The 15,131-nt window shown below is 41.8% G+C and overlaps 1 protein-coding gene across 5 annotated transcripts in view; it reads right to left on the reverse strand.

The window, feature by feature from the left end:
- Positions 1–15,131, reverse strand: part of LOC128685029 (uncharacterized) — a 191,121-nt gene that overhangs the window by 75,070 nt on the left and 100,920 nt on the right. For 2 of the 5 annotated variants that reach the window (XM_070102229.1, XM_070102208.1), the window contains exon 2: positions 8,830–11,113. In XM_070102229.1, coding sequence (XP_069958330.1) covers positions 8,830–11,073 — 2,244 coding nt within the window. In that variant the 5' untranslated portion in view covers positions 11,074–11,113. Of the gene's footprint in view, positions 1–8,829; positions 11,114–12,024; positions 12,694–14,872; positions 15,009–15,131 lie in introns of those variants that run through there. The other 3 variants (XM_070102225.1, XM_070102220.1, XM_053771463.2) reach the window with 3 other exon arrangements.

A 15,131-nucleotide genomic window follows, 5' to 3' on the forward strand; every position in this document is an offset into this window, starting at 1 on the left:
TTATCATACCTCGCCTTAAAACTATGTATGGTTCCCGCCTCCACTATTTCACTTTCTAGGCTATTCCACGGCTTGACTACTCTATGACTGAAGAAATACTTCCTAACATCCCTTTGATTCATCTGAGTCTTCAACTTCTAATTGTGACCTCTTGTGTCTGTGTCCCATCTCTGGAATATCCCGTCTTTGTCCACCTCGTCTATTCCGCGCAGTATTTTGTATGTCGTTATCATGTCTCCCCTGACTCTCCTGGCCTCCAGCGTCGTCAGGCCGATTTCCCTCAACCTTTCTTCGTAGGACAATCCCCGTAGCTCTGGCACTAGTCTTGTTGCAAACCTTTGCACATTCTCTAATTTCTTGACGTGCTTGACTAGGTGTGGATTCCAAATTGGTGCTGCATACTCCAGTATGGGCCTGACGTAAATGGTATACAGAGTCTTGAACGACTCCTTACTGAGGTATCGGAACGCTATCCGTAGGTTTGCCAGGCGCCCGTATGCTGCAGCAGTTATCTGATTGATGTGCGCCTCAGGAGATATGCCCGGTGTCATACTCACCCCCAGATCTTTTTCCTTGAGTGAGGTTTGCAGACTTTGGCCATCTAAACTATATTGTGTCTGCGGTCTTCTTTGCCCTTCCCCAATCTTCATGACTTTGCATTTGGCGGGGTTAAACTCAAGGAGCCAGTTGCTGGACCAGGCTTGTAGCCTGTCCAGATCTCTTTGTAGTCCTGCCTGATCCTCATCCGATTTGATTCTTCTCATTAACTTCACATTGTCCGCAAACAAGGACACTTCTGAGTCTATCCCTTCCGTTATGTCATTCACATATACCAAGAACAGCACAGGTCCTAGGACTGACCCCTGTGGAACCCCGCTTGTCACAGGCGCCCACTTTGACACCTCGTCGTGTGTGTGTGTGTGTTTGTGCTTACCTAGTTGTACTCACTTAGCTGTGGTTGCAGGGGTCGAGTCACAGCGCCTTGCCCCGCCTCTTCGCTGGTCGCTACTAGATCACTCTTCCCGCTCCATGAGCTTTATCATACCTCTTCTTAAAGCTATGTATGGATCCTGCCTCCACAACATCACTTCCCATATTATTCCACTTCCCGACAACTCTGACTGAAGAAATACTTCCTAACATCCCTGTGATTCATCTGAGTCTTCTACTTCCAACTGTGACTCCTTGTTGTTGTGTCCCATCTCTGGAACATCGTGTCTCCGTCCACCTTGTCGATACCTCTCAGTATTTTGTATTTCGTTATCATATCTTCCCTATCTCTACTGTCTTTCAGTATCGTCAGGTCGATTTCTCTTAACCTCTCCTTGTAGGATACACCCCTTAGCTCCGGGACCAGTCTAGTTACAAACCTTTGCACTTTCTCCAGTTTCCTTACGTGCTTGGCTAGGTGGTGTTCCAAACTGGTGCTGCATATTCCAATATGGGCCTAACGTACAGTGTACAGGGTCCTGAACGATTCCTTATTAAGAAGTTGGAATGCTTTTCTTAAGTTTGCTACGCGCCCGTAAACTGCCGCAGTTATTTGGTTAATGTGCGCCTCAGGAGATATGCCCGGTGTTATACTCACACCAAAGTCCTTTTTCTTGAGTGAGGTTTGTACTCTCTGTCCCCCCCCTAGGCTGTACTCCGTCTGCGGTCTTCTTTGTCCTTCCCTAATCGTCATGACTTTGCATTTGGTGAGGTGGAACTCCAGGAGCCAGTTGCTGGACTAGGCCTACAGCCTGTCCAGATCCCTTTGTAGTTTAGCCTGGTCTCCGTCCGACTGAGTTTTTCTCATCAACTTCACATTATTTGCAAACAGCGACACTTCGGAGTCAATTCCTTCCCTAATGTCGTTAACAAATCCCAGAAACAGCACCGGTCCTAGGACTGGCCCGTGAAACCCTGCTCGTCACAGGCGCCCACTCTGACGCCTCGCCAGGTACCATGATCCCCTATTGTCCTCCTGACAGGTATTCCCTGATCCATTGCAGTGTCTTCCCTGTTATCCCTGCCTGGTCCTCCAGCTTTTTCACTAGTCTCTTGTGTGGAACTGTGTCAAACGCCTTCTTACAGTACAAGAAAATGCAATCTACCCACTCCTCTCTCTCTCTTGTCTTACTGCTGTCACCCTGTCAGAACTCCAGGTTTGTGAAATAGGATTTCCCGTTCCTGAAACCGTGCTGGCTGTCGTTGATAAGCTCATTCCTTTCTAGGTGCTCCACCACTCTTCTCCTGATGATCTTCTCCATGACTTTGCATACTATACATGTCAGTGACACTGGTCTGTAGTTTAGTGCTTGGTGTGTGTGTGTGTGTGTGTGTGTGTGTGTGTGTGTGTGTGTGTGTGTGTGTTTGTTTGTGTTTATAATTCGCAGAACAGGCGAAATATTCACAAACACTATGCTCTAGTTTATATATATATATATATATATATATATATATATATATATATATATATATATATATATATATATATATATATATATATATATATATATATATATATGTCGTGCCGAATATGTAAAACTGGTCAATTAGCAAGAACTCATTTAAAATTAAGTCCTTTCTAAAATTTTCTCTTATACGTTTAAAGATATATTTTTATCGTTAATGTTGATGTAAAAATTTATAATTTTGCACCAAAAGGAACTTAGAAAACTTACCTAACCTTATTATAACAAGAACAATTTATTTTAGCCTAACCCAACGAAATATATTTCAGATTTGTTTACAATAATTTAATACTAAACAAACACAATGAAATATATTTTTTTTCGTTAGGTTCAGAATGATTTTGGCGAAATTATTGCATACACAAATTTTCACTTGTCCTATATGGCAAGATGAACGTTGCTATTTAAGCCAAGATCGCAAGTTCTGCCTATTCGGCACGACATATATATATATATATATATATATATATATATATATATATATATATATATACATATATATATATATATATATATATGTCGTGCCGAATAGGCAGAACTTGCGATCTTGGCTTAAATAGCAACGCTCATCTTGCTATATAGGACAAGCGAAAATTTGTGTATGCAATAATTTCGCCAAAATCATTCTGAACCTAACGGAAAAAATATATTTCACTGTGTTTGTTTAGTATTAAATTATTGTAAACAAATCTAAAATATATTTAGTTGGGTTAGGCTAAAATAAATTGTTCTTGTTATAATAAGGTTAGGTAAGTTTTCTAAGATTCGTTTGGAGCAAAATTAATTTTTTTTACATTAACATTAATGAAAAAAATATATCTTTAAAAGTATAAGAGAAAATTTTTGAAAGGACTTAATTTTAAATGAGTTCTTGCTAAATGACCAGTATTACATATTCGGCACGACATATATATATATATATATATATATATATATATATATATATATATATATATATATATATATATATATAAACTAATCTCTGGTCGAAGGAGACTCGAACCTACGAACCTTGGGACAAGGTACGCAGTGCTTTAACCACCGTACCACACTGGACCAATACCTTGGCGCCAGCTAACGCTTGGATCAAAACGTCTAGCGTTAGCTGGACGTTTATATATATATATATATATATATATATATATATATATATATATATATATATATATATATATATATATATATATAAGTATGGGATGGGCAAACATGCCAACAGTTTTGCCATTAGGAAATTCCTTGGTTGTAGTGTAAGATGTACTGATTAATGGTTGTGGCCATCACTATGTATGATACAAGTGTAGTTGGTGCTATATATGCGGCATGCATTACTTCCTCGTATGCCATGTGTTGCCACTTTCGTGAGTGGAACTGTATAAAGCCTTACCAAAATATAAGCACATAGCATCGTTTCTTTATCATGATCCACTGCCTCAAATGCCTTACTGAAGGTCAGTAAATTTGTTAGTCAAGAACGGCTCTAATAACTCCGTGTTGAGACTCGGTAATCTAATTACCCTTATCGTGATAGCTTCTGATTATGTAGGCCATTACTGTAACCTGCTTATTTTAACTAATACTAAATGCTGATTTATATTTATCAATGTGAAGTACGTAATATTTAATTTTGTATCAGAGAAATTGATTAAAATGGAGGATGTAACAATAGTCTGGCTGGGTTAGAGGATGATGGTAGTAATCCTCGACGTGGATACATGATCGGCACCACCTCAACGGGAGACAGCAACTTGTTCTGGCAAAGCCTGGCCTCCACAGCCTACTCCACTACATCGTTTTATTTTAACGCAACTTTTACACAACATTTCTACTACATCGTTTAATTTTAGAGCAATTTTTTCACAACACTAATAATTTAAGGCTGGGGAAATTTTTCTATGTTGGAAAGCTACATTTTAGTTAGCTGTAATCTAATAAGGATGCACTGAAGAAATTTTGATTGTAAATACCGCAAAATGTTGGTTATTTGTTAAAAAGTTGATTATTTTATAATAACTTCAAGAAAAATAATTCATTCAGAAGGCCGCACTTAATGTCCTAGAAGGCTGCAGGTTCCCCACCCCTGTATATAATAATCTACTACATCGTACAAGAATGGTATACAATACCGACAAGATGAAATTAAGACACATGTTGATAAATTAGACACATGTGCAACTCTTGGTACATTTATTAAGGTATAAACCTTGGTAATAGATACCGACAGTTTGGTTTAGAAAAACACGTCAGCATACACAAAAAAATATTTATTAGAAAATGTTTCGGTCCTGGAACACTTCTAGCATAGAGTAGTGATCAAGGTCCCAGGACCGGAACGTTTTCTAATACATATGTTATAGTGTTTGCTTACGTGTCTTTCTAAACCATATTTATTAAGGAAACGTTTCGCCATACAGTGGCTTCATCAGTCCATACACAGGAGAAGCTTGAAGAACAGGAGGAGAATGAGGTAATCGGTCCCTCAACCTTGAATCGATGTGGTCAGCCCATCAATCTTGAATAGAGTACGGCACATCAGCAAACCAATACTTCCACATATTCTTTCTAAATCTACAGTTATCTAATTCGAATCCATTATTGCGAATCTCTCTTGAAGGGATATCCTCAAGACTATTTATATCCCCTTTATTAATACTCATCTACTTACTTCGATCATGTCTCCCCTCACTGTTCGTCTTACAAGCGAATGTAATTTAAGAGACATCAATCTTCAATAAACATCTGTTGGGAAATGGTATTTATATAAAGACTAACGCGGCGTAGATCCTTCAAAAACATACGCACGTAAATGCAGGAACTAGAGCTACATTATAAGGAGGGGGGGGGGGGGGGAAGGGATGGATGCTCTCGACGAAGGTTTGGTGTGGATCACCAACACTTGCTACACGGCCAGCTTTGTTACAACACCATCCATGGAGACTATCTCACCAGTTTCACATTGATGTTAACAATAGCTGCACTTGTCTCCCACTGTCTGCAACCAGCACCACCCTCAGAGTCCCCATTACACCATTTTGCATGATTAAGCAACCCATTCCAGTTAATGGTTAACAATCCATAGCACGTGGGTCATTAAGACTGCAAATCACTTGCATACTAACACCAAGAATATTTAAATTCCTAAAAGAATTTAAGTAATCTCTAAATGTATATAGCTGAAGATGTACACCTCTGCATATACCTTGTAATCATTCCATATTTTATAGTTGCAGAGAATTGCGTTTTGTATCTTTGTAAATATAATCTGTCGGTATTCATATGACATTTATTATAATGCTGTTCCAATGTTACTTTTATCATTTTTGTTTTCCTGAAATTCATTTTACACCGAATAACGAAGTTTGAGTGAGAGTTGCTGCTTACTTTACATCCGTAACTGTTTAGAATTCGACAGCAGTACATTTACGAGGCTAGGGAGTGGTGAGGGCAAGACTGACTGAAGATTTCAGAGAGGCCTACCCTGAGCCCAGCCAGCATAGCTCCCCATCGCTAGTTTTTTTTTTTATTAACCCCCCCAAAAAAAGTATTAAAGTGTCACAATTAAAATACTTTACGCAATATTTTTATGCTTGGATGTGTGTGTAATTTCAAGTTTACAAAATAAACGTTTGAACAGCAATTAGTACTGTATACCTATAGCCTACCCGTATTCGATTTTGGAGGGTCATCGGTCCAGCAGCTCTGTCTCAAACCAGGACTAATAGGCTGTTGGTGTTAGTAGGACCACTCTCAGACTTAACTTTAAAGCTCCCCCCCCCCCGTTTGACAGGAAGGGGTCCGTTGATAATTCTCTTTACATATTATTAAAGGATGTTGAAAAGTCTTGGACCTTTTACATTCATTGAATTCCCTCAATGTACTCGCTGCACCCCTGCATCTCACTGAGGCTATTTTTCAGTCTGCCCAGCCTTTTGCTTACGTAAGGAGCAATTTTAATGTGCGGATGGGGAACCAATCTTCCCAGAGTTTTCCAGTTCTAGATTATGATGTATCTTTCTCGCCTACATTCCTGGGACTTCAAGCATTCCCGAAAATTTAGGTGATTATGTTTGATTGCAAATTTCTGGAGGAAATAAAATGATCTTTGGTGCTCAATACAAACCTCCAAGCCTTGAGAGCAATCAAATAAGACTTCTTTGGGACGAAATTGATAATGCTTCGAGACACGATAATATAATTCTTCCAGGCAAAAACCCCGGACATATTCTTAGTATTTACAGACAGCCAGATTTTAGACAGCCTTCTTGCCAAGAATAAAAACAACGTAGCTAACATCGCATCCAACATCAAGAATTTAGTTACTAAGAAAAATCACACACCACAAAGAATAATTTAGTTACAAAGAGAAATCACACGTTACAAAGAACCTAGAACTTTGGAACAACATATAAAGGAACACCAGTAATCATATCAAAAAGACGATTAAACAATGCCCGCACACGGGAACTCCCACAACTATCTAATGAACTTCAAAGATGCCGAATTATCACATTGCTGCTAACAACACCACTACACAAAATTCTGCCCAAACCGAGCAACTATCAATCGGACCCCCCTCCCCACCCCTACACATGAAACACCTGACCCTTCACCTACTGTATATGATCCCTAATTCGTTTTTGTACTGTTGGGCGAACATCTACTTAATAAATATCCTAATACCGCTTTTGTGTCTTTTCAGTGAGGGTTTTTTTATCTAAGGAATGGGAGCTGCCCTTCACGTCCATCAAATTTGACTGCTTCTCATGTCCTCAGGTGCTATATGACTCCAGTGGGTTTAGCTCTTATCTATGAATGCAATAATAATAATAATAATAATAATAATAATAATAATAATAATAATAATAATAATAATAATAATACCAATTAATTGTCTATAAGAAATTCCCCTTATTAGTAAAGGTTGAAACACTTCCTATTAGGAGAACTCGCCAACGAGCTCACTATGGGAAAATTAAATACTGAATACGACACTTGTGCAGTACTTGGGTATCTTTATTTGGCAATAAAGACATCATGGTGTTGCACTTGAGTCATATTTATTGACATGTTAGTATTTTATACCATTAATATAACACCTGTGGGTTACATGTAATTGCTGCCAAAAGTCACCGCCCCTGAGGCCCAGTCCCAGACCAGGCCTCCTGGTTGCTGACCTCATCAATCAGGCTGTTTGTGCCCATCACGCGTAATATAATAATGAAACTTAGGTACCACAACCCGGATAATCAGGGCCTGATTTGAGGAATCTATCAAGCTCCCTCTTGAAGACAGCCAAGGTTTACTGATAATCCCCCTTATTCATGATGAGAGGGTGTTTAGTCATGGACCCTTTACACTTAATGGTTTCTCTCTCCAGCATACTCATCGTTTCTCTGCTTTTAACAGGAGGTATCCTGCACCGTCTGCCAAGCTTCTTGTTACTGAGCCAATAAAACATTTAAATTACTGGGAACGCCTTAAAGTATTAAATATGTGTTCACTGGAGCGGAGGAGAGATACATTATAATATATATCTGGAAGGTACTTGAGGGCCTTGTCCCAAATCTGCCCACTGCTATAACAACATACTGGCACGAAAGATATGGAAGTGCAAGATAAACCCAGTGAAAAGCAGGGGTGCAGTGAGCACAATAAGGGAACACTGTATCAACATTCGTGGTCCCAGATTATTCAACATCTTACCAGAAGATATCAGAAACACTGTTGGGGCAAGTGTAGAAGTCTTCAAGAGGAAGCTGGACAAGTATCTTCACCAGGTGCCAGATCAACCAGGTTTTGATGGATATATGGGACTGTAGACCACCAACAGCAAAAGCCTAGGTGACCAGGCAAGCACCAGACAAGTTAAGGCCATGCCCGGGCTCCGGGAGTTGAAAAACTCTCGGAACTTATCAAAGGTAAGGTAAAGGTAGTGGTAAGAAATGATGCAAACTAATGACTTATCTCTTAACTAGTTGTGTTGGAAATGAATACTATCACTTTATACCCAAGTTATAAGACTAATTCGGAACAAGATAACAATACGCTAAAGCCATCTATGACCCAAAGAGACAATCTATAGGTTACAAAAGGATGCCAGTAGATTAAGGACGATTCACAGTTCATTTATATTACAAAGCAAAACAGCCACCTGATTTTATCATGAATAAAACAATTTGTCTCATAAATTGCAAAAAATAAAACACTTCCAGAAAAACACTAACACTTTCAGATCGCTGAAAAAGCTGTCGTTTTCAGGTGCAAACCAAATGCATGGCCAAAAATGGGGAGACCACGTTATGAAGCAACCATCTGAAAGGTGGTAACTATTGTGGAAGATGGAAACTATTGAGCCAACTAAGCCTTCAATACTTACCTTGACAGGGAGGAGGTAGAGCCTTTTGCGGTAGGTTTTGAGACTACATATAAAACAAGAGTAATTGTAGGTATCGTAGAGTCGAGCGTAGTGGGCCACTTGTTCCTTCTCGTAGCGCTGCCACTGCAGGTTGAGGGAATGGAAGCAGCAGAGGCAACATAACACGCATGAGTCGTCGACGCGAGCCTCCGGGTGGGCTGACTGGTGCTTCCCCAAGAAGGGGAAGAAAGGCTCACTGCCGTGTGGTTTGCTCCTCAGAACGTATGTCTGTCCGGGCTTGGAGTGAAAACTACAGACGAAGCAATTAATGGCAATACTGAGAGCGTTCTGGGTAGTGATGACGGGCAGAGTGGGAGCCTTTGGGTCTTGTTCTGCAGGTACCACCTCGAGGGTATGGAGAGGCTGCCCCACGTATCCTGAAGGAGCCTTCTTCACGTTCTCCGTGGATTTAAGATGCGCCTCTGCCGCCGCCGAGAAGCCGTGTGGTGGGGAGCTATCTGAGAGGGGAGACATTCCGGGTGAGGAGAGGTTGGGGCCTGGGGTAAGACGCGGAGACTGAGAGTTTGAAGGCATGGCTCTCAGGGAGAACTGACGATGTTCTGTTGGAACTTTATCTTTCTCGTATTCTGCCCACTGATTGCTGAGGTGTTGATAGCAAGGAGAACAAGCAAGCACCCGGCCATTTTCCACCACACTGTTCTGACCAATTCTCGGTAAATACTTGAGGAAAGAGAAGTACAGGCCATCCTGAGTGATACTATCAGCCACCATGGCCAGCCAATGCATGGCCTGTCGGCTATGGTTCTGGTGGCATAGGTAGCAGGTGGCCTCCTCCACATGGGAGTCGGTGTCGGTGGCAGACGCAGAAGGAGGACGGGGTAACAACTGGTGGGGAATGAGAGGTACTGGTGTTGGCTGAGAGGTACTACCACCACGCTCCTCCTCTCCCACACCGACTCCTTCCCCCTTTATCTCTGGTGATTTTCTGCTGCTACTGTCTCCTCTTCTCTCCTGAAAATCCTTCTGCTGCTGCGGGATTGTTTTGTAACACACGCAACACACTTGCACCATCCCCTGCGGTGAGATGGGTGATGCACCTTCTGGAGGGTCCAGTTGCTGGATGAACGGGTAGTAAGGCTCGTTCTCAGAGTTGGGCTTGCAGTATATTAAACATAACGAACTAGAGGGACACTCGTGGCCACACTTATAGCACACAAAAGCGGTGCAATCCTGCATCAGAGATGATCTCTTACGAAGAGAATAATTTCTTTCTCCGTGCGGAATATGATGGGCCTCGTAAGTATCCCACTGCAGCTGCAAGTGGGTGTAACACTCCCGGCAGCCCTGCACCCTCCCCGAGGCCTCCATAGGATGCGACTTACTGGGACGAGGGTGCAGCATCAGGCTCGGAAAAAAAGGGCAACTTCCACTTTGTTGTTTGGCATATATGTCTACCAAGGTGCCCTTCTTGTGGTGGTCGCCACAGACGTAGCAGACCTCGGTGGTGGCGTTCTTGTCAGGCATCCGCAAGTCCAGCACCTCAGTCCTAAGAGGGAGAGCGAGGGGCGGCCGAGGGTCCCGGTACGCCACGTCGTCCTCCCTATCACGCTTGGTTCCCCGTCGACCATCTAGGGACAGATCCAGTGCCTCCTGCTGGGGGCCCACCTGAGCTACTGCCAGACTCAGCGGCAAAGGCGGTACCCCTGGGGGAGGCAATGGCAAACTGGGGGGCTGAGGCTGCGGAGGAATTATCCTTGATCTCTTTACTTCAACGGAGGCCGAAGGTGTGACAGAAACAGCTGCAGGCGGCTGAGCTCTCGCACCTCCAGTAGTTCCTGGTCTTTTAAGGTCTGAGGTCGGGGTCGGGGGCGGGTCAGGAGTCAGACCCAGGAGCTGTGATGCATACTCAGTTTGCATGCCCACCTCTACGCCCGTGTAGGGCCCGTTGTCCACTCGCTTCAGCCAATAGATGCGTTTTACGGGCGGCACCTTGTTCCTCTCATAGAGCTGCCACTGCTGCGTCAGGTACGAGTAGCAGAGGAAGCACGCGAGGACGCGCCCGTCGGCCGACGGAGGCTCCGAACCGTCAGGAGGCTCGTGGGTCTCCAGGAACGGAAAGTACGGCCCCGTCTCCTGCTGCCTCACCGCTAGCGGGTATTCTGCACAACGTGGGTAGCCACACACATAGCAGCTGGCTCGCTTGCTGTTCTCGCCACTCTCTGTCCGCACGTATACTGGCTTCATCGTCTCTCTGACGGCCAATGGGCGAAGGTCGCCACTTCACCTGCAACACAACACACACACACACAATTATATATCATATAACATAACCTACAATATAAATCTTAACTACACACATTATAATAGCCTATTTTTAATGATCTACTTTTACACAATTTTATTTACAGGCTAAGAGTTATGATAACCTAACTCATATAAAATTCCACCTCTAATGATACCACCTATCAAGATACATAACCGACATGAACATATCAAATCAGAGGAGACATGATTACGATGTACAAGATACTCAAGGGTCTTGACAGGGTAGACAGGGACATAACTGGAAACTGTAGACGCAACTGTGACATTTCTTCAGTCTCAAGATGGTTAGGAAATGAAGCGACCTGAATGACAATGACGAAGAGACTGATGCCAACTCAAGTATAGGGCCCAGGAGGCTAGAAGTCCTCAAAAACCGGTAGCTAGTAGTTATGACGTGAGATCAGCAGTTAATACTGCGGCAGCCGCAATGAAACCCTCCACTAGATGAACTACGCTTCCCAATTTTAATATATTCCCGTTTATGAGCGAGTGTTATAAGTTTCTGGCTAATGAAAAGCGTTATTCTTAAGATAGCGTAAGAAAAGAAGCAGAGAAAAAGAAGATAAATTAGGGTAAAAGAATTTCCCTGTTTAGTCTTGGAATTCCTAATTATCATTCATGGCTGTTACTCATAATGCCAATATTTTGGTTAATAATTTAGGACTGCCCGAGATCCGCCGAATAGCAGTCGGTAACTATAGCCATACAGTTATTTCAAGTCCCCTTTCACTGCTTCAAGCATTTAAAATGATGGTAAACTTTAAGAATTGTTGTACTTCTATTTACAATTAATAAACCCTAGGCTTCGAAGTAACATGTAGAAATTACGAAACCATTCCCGGGACAATTATTACTCTATGTGATATTTACCTTATAAACTGTCTCTTCTTAGAACTGAATAATTTCTTTAAGTGTGTTTGGCGAGTTCTCTTCATGCATTTCTTTCCAGTATACAGAAAATGGTTAATGATGTTTGGTTGTAATTTGATTTGTCCTATAAAAGATATCCGTCTCAGGAGTCAATCGCTAAACTTTAAGACCTGTCCTAGCATGGGCCAACAGGACTACTGCAGTATATTTACATATAACTCAAGTGTCTATGAAAACGTGTACCACTCATTGTCTGTACAAGCAAGGATGACAAGATTCCTGTACGACATAATGCCACTTGCAGTGATGACCATGAGTTGCCAGATTGTACAGCTCACAAGCACTTCACTGAACAATATGGCACTTGCTGCCTACACGTACAACCGTCTCACTAGATCTTGGTCAGCTTTCAGAGTGACTGGGTTTTTACCACGAAATAGTTGCCAATCCGCACAATCTTGTAAATATATTACTACCTTCCACACGAGTCGGTGCTGGAGTGCAATCACATATTGACTGCTGGCTACGCGTCAAACCATTTACATCGAGATGTCTGTGTTGAACCTGGCGAGTAACAGGTAGGAAGATCCAGCATGTAAGAAATCCTCGTCATATTTATTAAGTTGATCCTCGTTTTTTGGTCCAAGTGTCTCCCGACTCACCACCCCCAACCACCATAGCAAAACTGGCCTTCAGCACAACGCACTAGATTAAACTAGAATCACTATCGTTAAGATACCGATAACGATTAGGAAATACCTGTGATCACCCGACCTAACACTACCCGTGATGGAATATTCCCTTATTTGCTAGTAACGCTGAAGAACGATAACTAGCCAATTAAATGAAGGTGAGGGGTGATGCTTACCATTTCATATAAAATTTCGTACTGTATGCTTAGACATTCTCTGCTAAAGCGGTCAAGAAGAAACACAATTATATTTAAAAGTCAGCAATGCATGCGACAACACAAGAAGACGAAGTTAAAGGGAGTGGTAAAAAAAATCAATAAGTGTAAAATGTAAAATAAAAATCTGAATCTGAACTTTAACCCAGATAATCTCCAGCGACTCTACATATGACCTACTGATGTGACCTTTGACCTTCGTCCAACCGTAATATAAATAATCCTGTGTAAGACACATTAGCGTTCCTGAAACTATGAGGGCAGTTTTCCACTATGCCGGTGAAATGTGCACAAAATACATGCAATGATACCTGATAGATGTATATATTATACATGCATCATATATTTCATGAATTTGATCTTCGTCACAATAAACCAATGTCATAATCCTTAACTAAATCCCAACATCCTACTAATGCAATCAGCAGTGCTGAATTTCCCTGGAACCACCTACACTCATCAGTGTACAATTACTAGGATGACTCCCTTAAAATTAACAGAGCGAGGCTTGCAAATAGCCTGTAATGATAGAGAGTACCTACAGCAGATAATAATGAGCAAGGGTGAACCAGGAAAAATACTAGGCGTATGCTCCTTCAGCCTCCACCCCTGGATCCGCAAGCAACTTCCAGTAGCCTGCCATAAAATGTGACCCCATCCAGTTCCGGTGATTCAACAAATACTGCAGCATTCCAATTAGCATGAGGAGAAACCCCATATGGAGAAATACCCCTTTAATTAAAGTAAAGAGAGGCACCAGAACAAAATGGGTTGATCCACATCATTGATATTTTTCCCATTCCCTTCTCATTCAGATGCTGCTGAAACCACCACCACCACGTACGTACAGGAGACCCAATACAGCCAAAAGGAGTAGCACAGAATGCAGCATAAATTTTAAATGCAGCTAAATCTCAGCACTGAAGATTTGAAGTCAATCAGAAGAGGAATTCACAAGTTACTGCATAAAAATTAGTATCTTGAATTCTTCATTACAAATGATAAATTGGCAGAAACAGCCCAAAACCAATTTGAGCCTTCCACTAAGACGCACCGGCTTCTAAAGTTTAAAGAAAACTATAAAGACATTCTCTGGTTATTGCACAGACTAATATCCCAAAATACACTAGTGCTAAGTTTAAAGCTGCTCAGAAGTTGCATTCTCAAGTCACTGACATTAAAGGTTTGAAGCAGATTTAATGAGGCATTTACAAATTATTGTAAGAAAACGAGCATACCAAGAAATGAGAAGCATTAGAGTTCGATCCAAGGATAGGGAGGATAACTTTAGCACAACGGTTCAAGAGACCCTCACCGACAATCAAGGCCTTGAGGGGACAGCTGTGCTGAAAATTTGAAAACGATCAGAAGAGACTTTCTCAAGTTATTGCACATGAGAACTACCCTTGCAGTCAGGTCTGAGTGAAGCTACACTTGCTGACAGCCTGGTTAACCAGTATGTTGGTGCTAGCGGCCCGCAAGCCCACATAACTTCCACAACTAGGTTGATCCAGTACTTGCAAGCTTCTACCTTCTATTTTTGTCCTAGGATGGTCTCTTACTGTAAACAAAAGCCCCCATTAAAGGTAGTGAAAATTGTAAATTAGGAGAATGCAGAAAATCTTCACTACCTGTATGATTTCAAATACTTTAATTATTCGGAATGTCTAAACACTCCGAACTATACTCACTGGTGTGCTGGCCAGAAAGATTTCATAATTTACAACTAAAACATACTGAAAACCATTACTTGCGAATGCAGGAAGCAAGGTAGATGCTACAAAATACCCCCAGTGAAAGGCGTGTCACACCAGAACTACTGTACGAGATACGTCCTTAGTACAATGGGTTTAAGACGGTTCATCTTGTAAATATGAAAGGGAAAAAGCCAATATATGTATTATTGTCTTCAAATAGGGAATTTAACAAATTGATCCAAACCTTTCCTGAATGGCTGGGTTGTGGTGCTTTCGTCGCAGGTAAACCCACGTCGCAGTACCTGCCGCAAGCAGCAATAGCATGATTGATCAGGTTGTCAACCAGGCATGACCAGAGTACTGGTCGCAGGTGCAGTGATCCCCTGAGCCAGTAGCAGGTACCATGAGTGTTACCCAATACGTATGTCCTGTATTATCCCCCTCACAGGATGACACTAGATAGCAAACCAAACAAACCTTTACCCAATACGTATGTCCTGTAT

This window comes from Cherax quadricarinatus, chromosome 5, assembly GCF_038502225.1.
Source record: "Cherax quadricarinatus isolate ZL_2023a chromosome 5, ASM3850222v1, whole genome shotgun sequence".
Taxonomy (NCBI): Eukaryota; Metazoa; Arthropoda; class Malacostraca; order Decapoda; family Parastacidae; genus Cherax; species Cherax quadricarinatus.